This window comes from Parus major, chromosome 2, assembly GCF_001522545.3.
Source record: "Parus major isolate Abel chromosome 2, Parus_major1.1, whole genome shotgun sequence".
Lineage (NCBI taxonomy): Eukaryota > Metazoa > Chordata > Aves > Passeriformes > Paridae > Parus > Parus major.
In genome coordinates, this window is record NC_031769.1 from 24,847,736 (window position 1) to 24,866,047 (window position 18,312).

Consider the following 18,312-nt stretch of genomic DNA (forward strand, 5'->3'; position numbering starts at 1 on the left):
GCACACGTGGCAGATTAAGTAAGTGAACTAGTACTGTATTTACCAAAAGGATCGTTCACAAGAGAAGAAGACGCACAGCAATTCCAAATAATTGACACTTTTAAATTCTGTTTGGATTTTCAAAAGTAGAATAAATGTTTTGTAATATAGGTAATCTTTTGGGTGCTTTCTTTGAATGTTGAAAACAATAGCAGCTTAAGGATGAAAAAGATTTCCAGTTCATAGTCTGACTTGGCACCATCTATAAAAGAAGGTGTAGGATTTTCCCCCTAAAACCATCTTGCCTGCCATTCTGCTGACTTTTGATGCTCTTTAATCATTCTACCCAAAATTTAAATTTTGGATCAGTTCACTGAGTAGAACTCTTTTAGAAAATTTCCACTGAATACAAGATGTTTCTGAAAAGAGATTAAAGAAAACCCTCACAAGATTAATGGCAATCTCCTCTTTTTCTTTCACAACACTTCCCTGAGACAAGCTGCTGCATGTGTGCTTTGAAATCCAGAGCTGGACTAGGGAGAGGAGATGAAGGTGGGGAGATGGGGAGCAGGAGGGTCCATGTGCAAGCCTGGCACCCCTCTGGGCTGAGGTTGCCTGCACTTGGCTTGCTCCAAAGCTCTGCTCACACGTATTCAAGCAGAAACTTGACAGAGTTTGGTAGCTAAATTCTTTGAATATTTTCACACACTTGGCATCTTTCATGTCTGCAGGAGGCAAGCAGATCTTCCTCAGGAGCTGTCAAATATTTGTTTTGGATGATACAGATCACGTGCTTCAGATGAAAGTACAAGAAATCCTGCAATGAATGAGTGGCTCAAGCATAAGCGGAACCAAAGCAGAACTTCCTTTTAATATCCAAAAGTACCAGCATACCAAACATGTAAATAATTGATTCTAGTCCAAAACCAGCTGACTGCCTCTCCCTTCCAAAATTATCATGTGCTGTATTTATTTCATCAGAAATATGTTCTATTTGTTTTCATCCTACTATCAGATGCATGTGTGAGTACCTGAAGCTACACTGTTGAGTTGCACCAAATTACATTTATTAAGACATCCTTTTTCCTCACTGACATGGAGCTTTTGGAAGAAAATCATCTGTCCTGTCTTACTACTGTGATCTGCCTGGAGCATACCAAGCACAGACTGTGTGAAGAACACTGGGCCAAGCATGGAGAGGCAGTTGCCTCTGCAGCCAACATCAAACACAGCTGGTACCTTCATTAGTTGTATTTCCCCAGGCCCTGGCAAAAGAGCTGGTCCATTTCCAGCAGCATCCATGTATAGTAGGGTCCAACTTTTGGGTGGGTTTTGAAGCAGACAGTCCCATGCTAGGACTTTGCTTCTATTGAATTATGGACAAAACTCTACTCCAACAGAGGTAGAAGCATCCTCAGAATCTCTACAGTACCTATGGCTTTTTCTAAGTCATTTATGAAAGTATTAATTTTCTGTTTCCTACAGTGCAGGAATAATTCTGCGTCTTTTTAGTTTATGAGGAACATTGGAAGATGCCACAGAATATTTAGTAGACAACTTGTGCTGTCATAACAGTTCTTTGGCTTGGTTTTTGAATCTGCCTTGGTCTGGAATAGCATGCAAAAAGAAACTGTCTTGAATCTATTCAAATGTTTAGAGAGTTTATTAAAAACATCATAATTCTGAAGTGAGAGATGCAATTTTATTGTGATCTGCATAATGCAAAAAAAGGAAACGGGAAAGGGCTATATTTTTTTATTTAATAGCAGGAAATTAGACTGTACTTTAACATTTATCCACAGTTTAAAGAAAAGATTACAGATTATTCTGTGGGGTATATTTTAAATATGACAATACAATTTAGCTTCATCAGGACTATCAACAGTTCTGGAAAGAAATATCACATCATTGCATTCTATATTTAATCATTTATTTTGATTCACAAAAAGAACTTCTATCAGGATGCTCTTGATAATTTAAAAAATTACAGCAATTATACCACCTCAATAAATACTTCAGCTTCATCTTCTTTAGTCAACATATTACTGATAAAAGGAAAAAATAAACATGGAAGTGTTCCTTCAGTCTTTCTACATTTGGAATTAGGACTGTAGCAAACAACATGGCCACTCTGGCAGATTCATGGGGTCAAAAGTTCAGAAGGATGGCTATGAAACCCCTTTGCATCTATGCTTTACCACAGATTTCTTGTATATCCTTAGGAAAGAGCTGAGATGCTATTCACACAGTTACTAGCCATGCAAATACAGATTTAATATATTGGCTAAGCCACTCCACCTGTCTTTGTGCTGGCCTATTTGCAGAGCTGACACTGCCTCCCCAGATCCAAAGGCACTATGATGGAGTATGGCACAAAGACACTTGTATTTTTGTAGGATCCACATCAATTCTAGCACAACAAACACTGAGCCAGTGCTCTAATTCCCAGTCAGACACAGAATAATCCATTATGGGTTGTCTAAATCGTATGTACCACAGTACATCTTTCTATTGACATATGGAAGGAAGTAGTGATTAATTGCCTCCACCTGCCCAAAAAGGAGTGGGATGAACCACACTCCTGAGATACCTCTTTTTTTGATGCAAGCTAAGAAGTGCTCACAGGCTGTGGAGCACCAGGAGCAGCAGGACAGACACCCCAGTGCCTTGCACAGAAGCAGTGCTGCCTGGTAGAAGAGGCAGGCACCAAGAAGAGGCAAGCAAAGGAGTTGCACTCACGTGTGTTAACTAAAATTGTGTCTGGATTCAAAGTGTGGTACAGATATTTTGGGTACTGATGACTGAGAAGTCATTATGGAAATAATATCTCTAATAGTCTATCTTAATGAGTTCTGATGGTGAGTTCTTTTGCGCTCATACACAAAGAATATGGCAGTCAATTGCCTCTGCTGCCTCTCCACATTACCTGATAGTGCAGAGACCTTTGAGGACCTAGGTACATAAAAACTGTTAATAGACAAAGACTAACAGCTTAGACTGTTATCAGCAGCTTGATGAGCTTACAGCTCTATCTTCTGCTCCATGGGGAATTCACTGGTAAGTCCTCACTCCTCTAGCAGCAGCTAGGGAAGGCACAGGGACAAGGCTCAAGAGCTGCAGCTAAAGCAGCCTGGAGGTGCAGAGATGCTGCAGGAATCCTCCTGGGCAGGAACCACTTGCCCCACAGGATGGGCAAAAATGGCTTTTGTCTCTATGGACAGAAAGACAAGATGTAAGAAATGTCGAAGGTCACAGATCTGCCTGAGCTGGTATTTCAGCCTGGTGAGTATCTGAATGGAAAAGTGAGTGCCCAGCAGAGGGCTTAAGCAGGCCATGGAAGGAAAACAACTCCTAAAAACCACACAGGGTATGTGTAGCAAGGAGAAAGCTCTCAATGTGCAACATGAGTATGGTGGTCAAAATATAATGAAATATTTAAATAAATTCTCTAAATGAATGTACCCTGAGATGATTCAGAGGAATTACATCACTGCAAAGAAGTGATACAACAAAACAGTTTTCTAACTTCAATCCTCTTAAACTATGAATATGTTGAAGGATATATGGTAGACAAAATGCATTAGGTCCAGAAATCCTCCCTCAAATAAATGTCTGCAGAAAATACAGTTTGAAAATATAGCAAGACAAATCAATTCGAAGATCAGGCCAGGGCCCAACTGCTCACTTCAACAGCATCACCAGCACGAATAGGACAGGAGACTGTTGTTGAGAGTAGTGAACCTCAAGCATTTGCTTTTATTTCAGTAACTTTGTGTTACTGGGAACTTCAGTTTTCCATCAATTAAGTGCTTAGGACAATAAATAAACATAAAGAAATAGTAGACAGTAATATAGCCTCTACTTCGCTCTTTACTCTGTTGCTCTCATATAATAACTTGGGCCTTTGATGAGGCAGTACATTTTTATGTAATTTCCCAATATTTTAGTAAAGCTTAATGCTCTCCAGCCCAGTGGAAATATTTCCTTTTTGTTTTGAATCATGAGTAATTTCACTGGCTGGAAGGAGCTTAACACTCACCCGTAATGAGGCAGGACTTTTGCCACTGCTGCCACTGCCCGACTGCTTTTTCCATAATATCTGTGACTGTTGACATTTGAAGGTTTTTCCACATGGGCGAGTTGGATGTGGTATGAAGCTGCTGAAAAAGCTTTATGGAGAGCTAGGGAGCTGGAGTTTGAGCTGTAAGTAGGACATAGGAGAAAGCAGGAGCTCGGTAGTGACAACGTGGTGGCAACAGAGTCCCAAGCAGCACCACGGAGGCACTAAGTTTCTTGCTACGACTCATCTCAGTGAAAATGTAAGTAAATCAAATTTAAGCGTACTTAGCTTGGACTTAGTGGCCTAACTATTGTGCCACATTCTACTCTGGTATAAAGTGCACATTTCGTTCTTCTGGTGGTGAACCTGGAGGCAAAATGAACTTTGTCCATCTAGATATCGTGATCTCTGCCACCCGCACCCGTCTTTGTGGAACAGCATCCTCCATGCATTTTTACAAGTGCTACTTGCAACCGCACGGCTGGGTACGGCTGTAATCGCTCTTGGCCGCCCGGGGAGCCGGCGCTGTGTGGGCCCGGGGAGCCGAGCGCTGTGTGGGCCCGGGGAGCCGGCGCTGTGTGGGCCCGCGGAGCAGGCGCGGCCCGGCCCTCGGCCCGGCCCACGGCCGCCGCCATGGCGGGCGGAGCGCGGCGCCTGTACCGCCGCCTCCTGCAGCTGCACCGCGCGCTGCCGCCCGCCCTGCGCGCCCTGGGCGACCGCTACGTCAAGGAGGAGTTCCGGAGGCACAAGGCGGCCGGGCCCGCCGAGGCCCAGCGCTTCCTGCGGGAATGGGAGGCAAGTGCCCGGCGGGGGGAGCGGCGGGGCCCGGCGGGGCGCGGGGCGGGCCTCGCAAGGTCAGGGACGCCGGGCGGTCGCAGCAGTTCGGAGGTTGGACTCGGAGATCTCAGAGGGCTTTTCCAGCCCAGCTGATTCTCTCTCCTCGGGCATGCTCCCGTGAGGGCGAGTTCCTTAGAGAGCTGCAGAATGCCTTGTAGTTCCATGTCTCTAGGCAGGTTATCTTTTACGGTTCTTATTGCCGTGCCTCGGATGTGTGTGATCATACTTATGCACGCCCAGGTATATGTAACAGAGTGACATCAGTTATATAATTAGCTATGTATAAATATATAAATAAAAATATACGCACCATTATCTGTATGATCTATAATAATGCATTATATAAGTCTATATAAATATTTATAACTACATACATAACTAATTGTATAATTATAATTAACTAAGTACATAGGTGTAAATAGCTTCCCGGTGAACTTGCATTTCCTTTTTGAGTAATGTTTTTTCAGTGTGGCCTAAGGAAACAAGTCTTAATGTGAACATTGCTTCTCTGCTTAGCACCCCTTCGCCTGAACTTGGTGCTTGGTTTCACCGAGGAGAGAAAAGTGGATCATTCCCAAGTGATGAGGTTGTAACAAGTTTTACAAGCAGCAGAGCAGGGAGACCCATAAGGTGCTTTCCGCACATGCCTGCACCCCAACAGATACCAGCATATTAATAGGTCCCAAGAAGTCCACAGGGCAGAAGAGTTTCTCTTCACAGAAGAGAAACTTCAGTTAAAGCATAAACACAGCTGCAAGAGACAGATGTATATACAATCTTCCCATTATTTTTCATGCTCCTTGGTACCAAGCCATACCATAAGTAAATCAAATTTATATTATTATATAAATCAAATTTAGATATATTATATAAATACTGGCATGGTAGTACTTTTGAATCTCAAAACTATTTTCCTTTCTGTGGAAGGAAATTCTGCTCTGCTTTGCAGTGGAAGGTGGTTAGCAAAGGTAGAATCTGTTGCCTCCCAGTTTACCAGTGAAAGGGTGATGCAGGAGAACTGCCCCATCCCTTCTACCTGCAGTAGATGAGATCTTGTGGGTTAAAGTAACTTGGGCTGGGGCATCAGGAATAAGCAGGAGGAAGACTGCCTGGTATTCTCAACAGAGGAAAGGAATAAGTGTATTTTAATTGCCTCTTGTGCCAACTGATAGATCCTCGAATCAGAAAAATTTGTACCTACCTCTCAAATGCCTGATGCTATTGTGATTCTCAATTGCCTTTTACTTGATACTGCTGAAATGTTTCCGCATCACTGCTTTCAATTTTAACGTGAGCTGAAGAGACAAGTTACAGGTTACTATTTTCAGTGCTAAAATCTTCCTTAAAATAGTTTCAGAAAAGGGAGGAAATATTTACATTGAAATGTTTACATTGAAATATCTTTAGCCATTTTTAAAGTGAAGTAAACAAATAGTGAAAATATTTCTCAGTTTCGAAACGTTTTAAGAGTAGATTACAGGGAAAATGGTGACAAAAATTAGACTACAAGTAACAGAAGTTTAATTTTGAAACCTGACATTTAGTGCTATTAGCTATGATATGTTCATGGAAAGGAAACTAATTTAATAACTGTTTTGAGTGTGTGAGTATAAAGAACTTTGCAAATATGTCTGTCTTCTAACAAGATGCTAGGAGATATTAGCACATAGTTAGCATGTCTCATCTTTAATTTTTGTTTTGTTCTGGGGTCTTTTTCTCACCCAAATAATAGTCTATTTCAAGTGTGATATTTAAATCAGACTTTCACATTTTTGGCCTGTGAGACTTGCTTTGCATCTTATGTTATCCTGTGGTTCCCAGCCCCAGGAAGAGTTGAACTAGGTAATTTAGGATAATGGACTGGGGACAAACTGGGATTAGGTAACTCAGGGCTCTAATTACATGCTAATTAATTTATGTTGGAGTCAGTCCTCTGTCCCGGTTTTGGCTAAGATAGAGTTAATTTTCTTTGTAGTGGCTTGTTCAGTGCTGTGTTTTGGATATAGTATGGGAATAATGTTGGTAATGCACTGTTTTAGCTGTTCCTAAATGTGCTTACTCTAAATCAAGTATTTTTCAGATGCCCATGCTGTGCCAGTGAGGGGATGCACAAGAAGGTGGGAGGGAGGATGGCCAGGACAGCTGACCCAAACTGTCCAAGCAGATATTCCATACCATACAACCTGTAGAATGTTCAGTATATAAACTGGGGGAAGTTGGGCATGGGGAATTGATCATTGCTCAGGCATGGGCAAGGCATCAGTCAGCAGGTGGTGAGCAGTTGGATTGTTTCTGTTGTGTTTTATTCTTTGCACTCTTCTTGGGCAGCAGGACACTGTTTTGACCAGAGATAGGCTGGGAGCTCCAGGACAGTTCTTGCAGGACATACCAGCATAGCTGTGAAGTGCCTGGTTCTTACCTAAGAGTCACACAGTTAGCCACGAGTGAAGCCAAGATACAGCTGCTGCATCGTGTACGTGAACCATAACTGTATCTCTTGCCTCTAATTTTATTAAACAAAACAAAAACCAGTAAAACCAAACAAAAAATCAACCTAAACAAATCACTAAACATTGATACAAACTGGTTGTTTAAATTTCCTGTTAAATTTCTTTTTCTTTGGAAAATGTGTACTTACAGTTCTGATAACGGTATTTTGGCATGTTGCATTTCCAACATTTTTCTTCCCAATTTTCTTTTTCGTTAGGCTAAGCATATACCTTGCTATATGCACTTTAATGTTGTCAATATTCAGCTTACATCTGGAAATGTTCTTTCCTCATGCCTTCTGTTGCATTAAGGGCATCTGGTACAGAGTGGCATGATGTCTCGTGTTACAGAAAATTAGTGTTCTTAATTTATGTTAAAGTAATATATCTTGATGTATATTCATCAGAGGGTAAAGATTATGGATATGATGATTGCAGTGATGTTTCTTGACTTTGAATGAGGATTTCAATATGAAGTGTAATCTTAATAAGTCATCTGAAATGCTTTTTGCATGAAAATTTCCAAGGATGTCTTATTTTAACATGAAACTACTTAACTATTGCTAAAACTCTTCAGGCCCTCTTTGGGTAGTCTGATCTTCTGGGTATGCTTGAATATACTACTTCATAGCCTGTGGTGTGCTTTCTTGTCCTCCAATTTGATTCATATTAGCTAAAGGTTTAGAAAACAGGCCTGGCATTTCAATCACATTATGGTTGCCTCCAATGATGGCCCTGCTTCCCTTGCTATTTAAATTATGTTGATTCAGGGGAGCTAGGGGTATTAATTCAAGCTTATAGCCAGGTGGGAGTCAGCCTCTTGTCTCAGGCAGCTAGGGACAGGGTGAGATAGCCTTGGGTTGTGCCATGGGGAGGTTCAGGTTGGACGTCAGAAGGAATTTCTTCACAAAAATGGTTGTTAAGAGCAGACTGCCCAGGGAGGTGGTGGAGTCACTATCCCTAGAGGTGTTCAGGAGATGACTGGACTCAGTGCCATGTTTTGGTTTACAAGTTGTGTTTGATCTAAGGTTGGACTCCATGAATTTAGAGATCTTTTTCAGTCTGAATGATTCTGTGATTGTGTCTCACAAATGGAACAAATTGCCTTTATTTTTTGAGAAACATGGTGGAAAACCTGTAGGGAGATTTCTAAGATCAGCTTTGAAAATAAAGGGGGGAAAAAAGTGGTAAAAAGCTGTGAAATAATATTGCTGTAGTAGGTGAGTGGTTCATGTTGTTTTCCTGTAAAGGAGATGAGACAGGATCTCATCTTGCTCAGAATGCACAGGGATTTGATGTTAGAGCCAACCATGTAGATGGCTAATGAAGTTTTGTAGGAAACCTAAGCTGACCTATTTACATTTATAAAATAGGGAATCTATCCATTGAATATTCTTGGAGGAGTTTTTAAGTGGGTACAACCAATAATAGACTGCAAGCCCATATGTGTTTATATAAAAGTAGAATATAGATATTATGGTTTTCCTATCATTGGTATTGGATTGCTACTTTGTGTCTTGAAATCTGCTGGGAAATATTAAAGGGAGATACAAAGAAAGTAAGCTTTGTTGTTCAGGAATTATGCTTGTTCAGGTAGATTCAAATTAAACATATGAATTATTAATATATGTTCCTATCTATTTTCTAAATATTTAATATTTTAATTAAAATAATTGGTACTCGTTTACAGGAGACTACTGATATAATTAGATTGATACTGATTATTACCTTGGAATGCTATTGAATTAATGTTGACAGGTATGGTAAGTCAATTAGTTCAGCAGTCTCCTAAATCATGGTAGCTGATGAGAATGCTTACATAAGATAAGTAATATTAAGATAGTATTGATTACTTCCATTTCAGATTGCAGTAGGTACAATATTCAGTTAAATAATTTCAATAACAATTTGTTTCACATTTTAGCTTTAATTTTGAAAATGACCATTTTGCACTTTGCTTTTTTAAAAAGCCCAGTCCTCTAGATGAGAGAGCCTGGACTGTCTTTTAGACAAGCAGAATCATTCTGCAGAATTATACAACATTTTCTCCATATAATAAATTTAATAAATTGCCTGTGAAATTCTTCGGCCACTCTTGACCCTGATAACCTTTTTACAGGCTTTCAAATGAACTGTCACATAGCCTCTCAGGAATGACTAAATTGTTAAATCGGTGTATTTGATGCAATACAAATAATTCTCATCCATCAAATTTATTTTCAGTTGCCTGCGTCACTTGCAGTATTTACTTTGCTGGGATGATTGTGGGATGCTGTCATATCTCAGAGTATATAGTTGTTCTGATATGTCTTTTTCTGCTTGCTTACAGAACTTTTTCGCTTCTTAATTTTCTGGGCGAGTATGATTTTCCCTCCCCTTCTTGATTTATTTTTAAACTACTGGCACTCGAAAATATGTTGAAATGTTGAATGGAGAATTTGAAGAGCAAATAGTCAAAGAGGGTGGAAGAGGAAATTGTGGCCAGTACTGGAGTCTGACTAAAATGGGAATGGGATGTGTGGGTTGCCTTTGGTGCTGTCTTTCAGCAAATAATGTAGGTAGCATAAGTATAAAATGGTTGCTGGCATTCTGAATTCTGCTCTCAGTTTCAGTGAAGTACATTATATAAGAGATGTTTTCTTTTCCTGACAAAGAAATATAATTTTTGGAAGTAAAATATGTCTTTAGGTTTTTTGCCATTTTATTACTTTTATTAAAGTCGTGAAATAGGATTTTAGAGTAGTATTTCATTTTAACATTCCTGGTTACGTCAGAATTTGCTTTTAGTGATTTTTATGGCTATCTGAATGAAAACTTTCTTATTAAGAGTAAATTCGTACTGAGTCCCATGTTTTTGTCCCCCACTTAGGGTGTTCACTAGTTGTTAATTTGTAAGAGCTAAATTGGAGTCAATTTCCTCTATTTTCTTTTGTATTTCTCAAAAGGTAGGAAGGAATTTTGCGCTTTCCTGAGAGCCAGGGAGTTGTGGCTGGTAAACTGAAGAGCATGTGGAATTTGGGCATGAATGGCCACAGGAAATCAGGCTGCTGCTCTGTCCTGGCATTCCTGGTGGCCTGCTTGGTTGTAGGATTTGAAGTCTACCTCTGATGAAGTTTTGCCTGGGTATACCCATGATTTGGTGAGGGTTCTGAATTAGTATTTATGTGCAATTGCAAAGGTTGACCTTTTGTTGTGAATCCCTGTTGTGAAGTTTCATGCAAATGACATATTTTTCATATTATGCCGTCATTTCCATCCTTCAGTGCTCTTTCAGATTTGGATTTAGAAGCAGGAGCTGGTGTCTGCTTCTCTTCCCTAGAGAATCCAGGCAGTCTGGGAGCTTTCCGAGGTGGTGAGACTTTGGATAGCGTGGTGGATACCCACTGCCTTGTGCATGATGCACACCTGTTGCAGGAAGGTGAATTTGTTGCTTCTCACCTGGAAAGCAGCATCATACCCTTTCAGGTTCACCTGGCAGCTTTTGAGGCCAGTGATTTCTTGCTGGTTTGGTTTTTTTTTTTATTTTTTTGTCCTCTGTACATACTGGTTTTAGACCTTTACTGTATTTTTTAAATTTAAAATTTTATAAATTGTGGCATCAGTATTCTCAATGCTCTTGTCATGTTACCATGCCAATTATCTGTATGCTATCATATCTATGATTGCATGTAGTTAGTCAGATGGTTGTTTTGATAACTGCTGATCTGCTAGTTGAAGTTTTTATTTTGAAATTTATTTTATTTTATTTTATTTTGTTTTGAACTGTTTTGACACAGCAGGAAATGATATCCAGGTCCTAGGGGTGACATCCAACAGTAATGTCAGTCACTTGCATGTGCCTGTCACCTCAGGTACATTGCAAGTATAAATACATGGTGTGCAAATAGGTTTATAAATTGCAGATGGTTTTATAGCATGCTTTGGATATTTAAAATGTGGCATGAATTGAATCCCTGAACTGAAATTTCTCGGCAGAAATTTCTAGCCGTAGTTTAGATTGAGAAGTTTAAGTTGCTGTAGAAGTGGGATGCATCTCTAATGAGTGTTAACAGTTGATTCCTTACATTGAATAGCACTGGAAGGGCATATTTCTCAGGGTTAATGCTCTCAGGGTTGAAGATGCTGTAGAAGTTTTGTGGATGTCTGCTCCATGAGCAGAGACCTGTACCTTCCTAATGAGTACAGGTGCAGTACTCGGGTACCTTCCTAATGAGTACAGGTCAGCCAGTGTGAGAATAGATCTCTAAATAAGAAAACAGCCAGGCACAGTAGAAGCAGAACCAGTAATGGAGCATTTACAGAATTGTCAGTTTAAAAGGTAATTCAGGTTTCCATCTAGTGGTGGTATAAAATTCCGTCCAAGCCATATGAGACAGGATGTGCATAGCCATGTTCCTAGCATTCCATTGTACTTGTACATGTGGTATGTGTGTGAAACTTAGGGAATCAAAAGCCTTTATTATGTATAAATTATATCTGTAATAGCACACAAATTTCAGGGCCTCCAGATTTTTTTTAAGTTAAAGCTGCAATGACCAGCAATCTGTTATTTTGTGCATTCAGAGATCCAAATACTCTTTGAATGTAAGTTTATTTTATTTGCTGTTAATTAGTCTGATTCTTCTTTTTCAGTATTCCTTGACAACCGTTTCAAAATGTTTAACTTGATTCAGGTTACTGAAAGCTAATGGGTGTCTTAAAAAGTTTTCTCCAAGTTGTATGTGCTCAAGTATGAGTGTTGTTAGATTTCTTGCTTTCTCTTACATGTAGACAAAACAGAAAAAAAGGAAAAGGAACAGATGGGTATTCTGATTCTTTTGCCCTGGTTATTACATTTTGCATTATTTTGCCCTATTACATTACATTTTGCTCTCATGTCATAGTCCTGTTTTTAGTATTTAAAGTATTTTGCAGTAGAAAACCTTACCAGGTTAGGTTTTCAGATGAAAGTTAACAGCGACTGAAAGATGGACCAAGAAGTGTGATGCTGCAAGGACATTTATTGACAAAAGGCACAGATATTTATGTTGTTTTAGCTGGTGCATAACAATTTCCAATTGTTCTGTCTACATGCGATTTAGTACAGACCAGTCCATAATGTATATTTTTTCTTTTATACAGTTACCACTGCAGGCTGTTCTGTTCTTTGGGAGGGGGACACAGTTTCTGCAGTTCCTTCTTTATGTATCTTTCTCAGTTTCTGCAGATCTTTCTCACAGCTTTTTCTCACAGTTCTTTCTGTACAATCTTCAGGAATTCAAGTGTATTCATGGTTTTTAACTCATTCTGCTCTGCAGCACAAGGTATCGAAGTCTGAACATTGCTGCATTTTAAGACAACGTAGTGGGTCAAACAGAGTATGAATTGCAGTTGCAAAGTTATATGGATTTCTGCTTGTTTGTATTTTATTGACACCTTCCTTCTAGCATTTGTTTGGTACTTGTGTGAATATTGTCAGCATGTAGTGTTTTGTAAGCATGGTAGGTTTTACCGCCTTGTCAGTGCATTTCCACTATCAACACTGTAAACACTGCCAACTTTCTACAAGTGCTGTCAAGTACCATATTTTGTAATTACTGCAATAACGAGTGCTATAATTGCATGTACTGTATAGATGTGCCTTTCTGTCCTGTGTAGACAGAAAATTGATATTTTCTGTAAGTTAAAATGGCATCTGGAGCACACTGGAATAATTGTTTAGAAATGTGGGGCTCTATTTTTTTTTTTGTTTGGTTTTTTTGGTTTTTTTTTTGTTTTTCTTCTTTCATTGTAATGTCAGGTTGCACAAATAGAGTTATGCATAGTGGAGGATTTTAAAGCTCCAGATTTTTTATGTATAGAGCTATACTTAGGACATACTGATGTGTACCCATTGAAGAATGAAAAGGGTTTTTTACACAGCTTGCTGATACTAAAGTAATTTAACTGCATATTGGCTTTTGCAAGAAGCTGAACCTTAAATTTTGACGTCATAATCTTGGTATTAGTGGCATCTTTATCAGCATTCATGTTGCTTTAGCTGTCTTTTGTAATGCCAAGAGCTTTGGCTGTTTTGAGGCTGAAGCTGACTGTACTTACAACCATATGTCTTTTAAGTGATATCCTGCTTTTTGTGCAGCTCACTCCTGGGAATCCATTGAGCAGAAAAATTCTGCTAAAATATATTTTATTTCTGTGTCTCAAAGCTGCTAATTTCCAACTGTATTTTTGAAGGATATAATTTAGAAAATATATTTAATCATAGTATCTGATTAAATGCTTGAACTTCTAGCTTTTACAGGTCATTTCCAGAAGTTGTGTATAGGTATTTCTAATGAATAAGTTAGAAGTCCCACTAGAAGCAGAGTTATTGAGTGTTAGGCTTATTGGTATGTAGGAGGGTTGAGTCCTGTTAATGTGCTGTTTTTTACTGTTTCAGAGATATTAGTGAGAGACAGAGCAGTCTAAGATGAGAGAGAGCGTGATGCTTTTTTCCTCACTTCAGTAACTAGGTAAATCTGTAAAATACCTTCTAAATTGACCTTGCTCCTGTATTTCAAGACTGGCTAACAACAGACATGATATAGATGCATCTTCCCTTTCTCTGTGGGAATTACTGAATGATGTAAACTTGACAAACTAGTTTTATGCAACTTTATAGTATTTTTTTCCTTCTTGCTGAACTGTTCTGTTCTGTAATTTAGAGGAAATGAACATTAGGTCACTGCAACGTTCTTTTTTACTTTTTTTTTTTTCCTTCCTGAACCAGAAGAAATGTGGTGGAAGGGTTTAAGTCCCCATAACCATTGCTTCTTTGGAGAGGTCATGGCTGAAGGTATTGGGTGGAGTTGGAAGTACTGATATTTGTGTGGAATAAGCCAGAGCAACTGGTTTATTTTTTTGTGGGCCATCAAATACCATTTACTTATCATCAGTTTCTTGCTTCTTACAATTGCATAATGAAAGCATGTGGTCTTTGCAGTAGAATTTGGATTGAAGGCCTGTATTGAGGTAAGAATTCATATTACATTAGCAATCCTTGAAACTTAATCACCTTCTGACTAAAGTCTGTAATGCCCTTATGTGTATTCTCATGGCTGATTTTTGACCTGTGAAGGAAAAGTATTGTTCATAAGTTTGCAGTTTTTAAAGTGTACACATGATGGCGGCAAATACTTAGCTAGAGAAGCCTTGTTCCTATGCTGGGAAAAAAAAAGGCAGTTGAATTTTTTAATACAAACTAAAATTTGTGCAGATTCAATTATTGTTAAATTATTTATTGAAATATATATTGAGAATTGTTAACTTACTGCTGCAGATTTTGAGAAGGCTTTTCAATTAGAAAACTTTACTGGACTTTCCACCTGGTTTAGTCATAATATTGTCATAATGTGCTTTCTGGTTTGGATTTACAATGGTAAACAATACTCTTGGGCACAGGGTGTGACTCTTGTGAGTGATGCTAAGCAGGGCCAGGAGTTGTTCTGATCCTTGTGGGTCCCTTCCAACTTGGCATATTCTGCAATTATAAAATTCAGATCAGCCGTGGTAGTCCCCAGGAGAGTATGCCCAGAGCAGATGGAGCCTCAGTATGTTGATACAAAACTCTTTTAAAAAATGGTATGTGTTTATTTTTGTCATAATGCATCTATTGAGTTTTAAAACAATTGTATTCTTGGAAGTGTATAGTGATAGTCTAAATGCAAATTTTTTTTTTTTCACCAAATGAAAAGCCTTATTGTTAGTAATGTCACATTTTAGATGCTGTTACAAAATGTGTATTGCAGAATACTGTTTAGAGTAGGAAGGTTTCTTTAAAAATGAAAATATAGTATAAAATATTCCTGCTTTTATTTATGAATGCCAGTGAAACTTTTAAACTGGATCGCTTTCTCGTTTTTCTGCCCCTTTCAAAATGAGTATGGTATATGTCAGTCGTCCACCATGGTATTTTAAGCCAAAATTTTACAGCTTGCCACAGTTCCAATAGTAAAACCTTGTGGAATGTGTAGGTCAGCTTTTGGCTGTGGTACAAGCAGGCTGCTCTAAAATTATGGATATTTTGGTTCATGTTCAATTACTTGTTCTGTCTATGTACATTTTTTGCAGTAGTTCAAACTTGATTTTATGCTTAGAATTAATTTTAAGGTGTTCAACAAATCATGATATTCACTTGTTTTCTGGGCCTCTTAAATTCAGTTTATTGTTCACAGTGAAGTACCCTGGTGAGCTATTTAACATCCATTACAATGAGTCATTTTAAGAATTTATTTAAGACATCCGCGATGTGGAGGGTTTTAATTAAATAGCGAACATGTCTTTTGTTCTTCAGTTCAGCTGCTGACTGAGAAGTGAAAAGAAATCTCATTGGTAGCACTAGCAATGTTGTTCTGGTTCATAGGCAATTCAGTAACGGAAAGGAGTTACATTGTTGAGAAAAACATCATCATGCTATCAATCAAGAAGGAAGTGAGGGTTTCTTTGTGAATAATGTGAATTCTGATTTGTCTTTTAATTTTTTTTTATTATTTGTTCTATTGGTGAATCTGATTTTTGTGGAGTGCTTGTCTGCCAGCAGATGCCACTCCTCAGCAGCAGACTAGTTTCCCAGACTTAACCAAATAGAAGAAAATAGTTGTGGTAGACCCTTGTTTTTAGAAATTATGGCAGTTTGCCTAGGATTGCGTAGGATTGTCTTTGTTTTCCTCAATATGAACAACCTATGCTATAAACAATTAAATATTTATATTTTACAATGGAGATGTTTAAAGGCTTGTTTCCTGCTGATGCATTAAACCCCAGGGCTGCAAAAATGGTAGTATGTGGGGTAAGATGCCTTTGTTCTTCAAAGTATTTTAGTTGAATGGAGGATGACCCAGAAATCCTATAGGACTCAGGGAACTTCATTACAGAAGGTGTAAAGGTGTCTCTGTTGGAATTGCTGAAAAGATGTAATGAGAAAGACTTGGAAGCTGAAGTCTCAATGGCTTGCAATAGGCCAAGTCCTTGTAAAACCTTGAAGTATATGGAAAAACAGATGGCCCAGTTTTAAGTGTAAGAAGGAACTAAGAAGCTGTGCAGAAAAGAGACAAGGAAATCCTGGTAAGAATATTCTGTTTGTCATTTCTAAATTTTGAATATACGTTCTCCTGTGTCCCAGGACATGAATAATGACATACTGCTATCTCTAAACTTCAACAGCCATCTTTTTAACAGCTGGTGTTTTGGATATGGGCAAGGCCTGTCTTGGCCTCTGTAGACATCTGCAATAGAAGACTATTTTGATAATTGGTAAATATGGCCTCAACCCCTTCCATCTGTCTGCCAGTAACAGAAGTACTCCTGATTCAGCTAACAAGTTTTTGATTTTTCACACAGAACCCCCTGTGTGTGTTGTTTCATTCTAAAGGGTTTAGTTTTATATTCCTGGTGAGAGAAGATATGTTATAAATACATACATACACATATTACGCCTCCTCAGCTTCAAAAATAATGCAGACTGGTGGGAAACCTGTCAAGATCTGGGGATGCCATTTGAGTCCTGGAGAATTAACTGTGAAAACAGCCATCAGTGCCAGTTTTATTGCATTCCTGCATGCTTTCTGGGAAAGTTCTCCTTCAACTTGTAGTTTGTGTTCTATAGTTTGGGTTTCATTAGCTCTTCCTTGGAAATTGTATATTATGCATTTTGTTTTATTCCCATCACTTGCAGGAAAAAGTATTTCTGACTTCATCTGACATTACAGCAAACTTTTTGCTCCTAAAGATGTCTTCTGGAGCATTAATTAGTATCAGTGTTCCAGTGTTAACAAACTTAACTGTTTTATAGACTTGTTTTTCTAGATTTTAATTATTTCCAGCCTTTTGGAATTGTTTTTTTTTTTCCTGTATTCATGTATCTATAGCTGTGCAGTTTACATTCACGGTGTATTTCAGGGCTTTGGCACCACCTACTTCATTGAGTATTTAATGGCTTTGAAGCAAAGCATATTGAAATCACAGGGTGATTTCACAAGGTTCTGAAATTGCAAGTGTGATGGACAGTGTCTTCAGTGCACTGTAGCTCTGGGTGAAGTTGAAATTCCTTTCAACTCTTTTACTGAAGTATGAATTAAAGCTGTTTGTGTATCAGAGTGTTTGGTCAAGAAAAAAGATTTGTAATTTTGTAGTTGGAGAATTTAAACATTTCCTGTTTGCATGCAAGCAAACCTTTGTATTAATTCTGCTTGACAACGTTCCAAATGTTGTACTCTGCCATGCAGAGCCTTAGGAGCCTTCACAGCAATGGGGGTTTTGGAAAGAGTTATCTTAATACAAAAACTACACACCACAGACGAGATACTAGGAAAAAGCAAGCAGTATATAAAATAAGATTTTTGGCTTGGGAATAGGAATACACTTCTTTCAGAGTGTGCTGGGGACTGTTTGGCTATAGCATTGTTGAGCTAAAGGTGGGTCTGCACTGCTGAACTGATGTGCTTAGGCTGCTTTGCAACTGGCAGTGGAACAGCCCATTTCCATGCTGTTAAACTTATGCTCCAGAGCAGGGTGGTCACATCCAAACTGCCTGCTGGGAACAGTTGCTGATCTGTGCCAGCTCACTGGCTGAACCTGGGAGTTGTTTCACATAAAGATGGTTATTCTGGATTAAAACCTGTGCCAGGGACTGTGGCATCAAGCTCTCAGGGTGGGTGGTTGAGTACTGGTACCTTCTCAAAGCACTCCCTGGCATTGCTATAAGTTGTTGCTGCAGGCTGTCAGACTGCTCTGACTCCTCTGCTGTCAAGTGCAGGTGCTGCTTTTGTTCTGAGTTCTCTCTGTCACATATTAGCAGATTCTCAACAACTGTTGGATGTATCTACCTTTCTCCAAATCAAGAGCTGTCATATCTGAAATCCGTGTGGAGATTGTGCTGTCTGAGAAACAAGCTCTGAGCTCTCTGGTGCTGTTCTGCTGCTGGTCTGGTGA

General features: G+C 38.9%; 1 protein-coding gene across 2 annotated transcripts in view; it reads left to right on the top strand.

The window, feature by feature from the left end:
* Window positions 1-4,656: 4,656 nt before the first annotated feature.
* The window catches only part of SDHAF3 (succinate dehydrogenase complex assembly factor 3), a 28,370-nt gene continuing 14,714 nt past the window's right edge, over window positions 4,657-18,312 (top strand). Inside the window, exon 1 of one of the 2 annotated variants that reach the window (XM_015620108.1) lies at window positions 4,657-4,834. In XM_015620108.1, the coding sequence (XP_015475594.1) occupies window positions 4,673-4,834 (162 nt within the window). In that variant the 5' untranslated portion in view covers window positions 4,657-4,672. Of the gene's footprint in view, window positions 4,835-5,014; window positions 5,117-18,312 lie in introns of those variants that run through there. The other variant, XM_033511855.1, reaches the window with a different exon arrangement.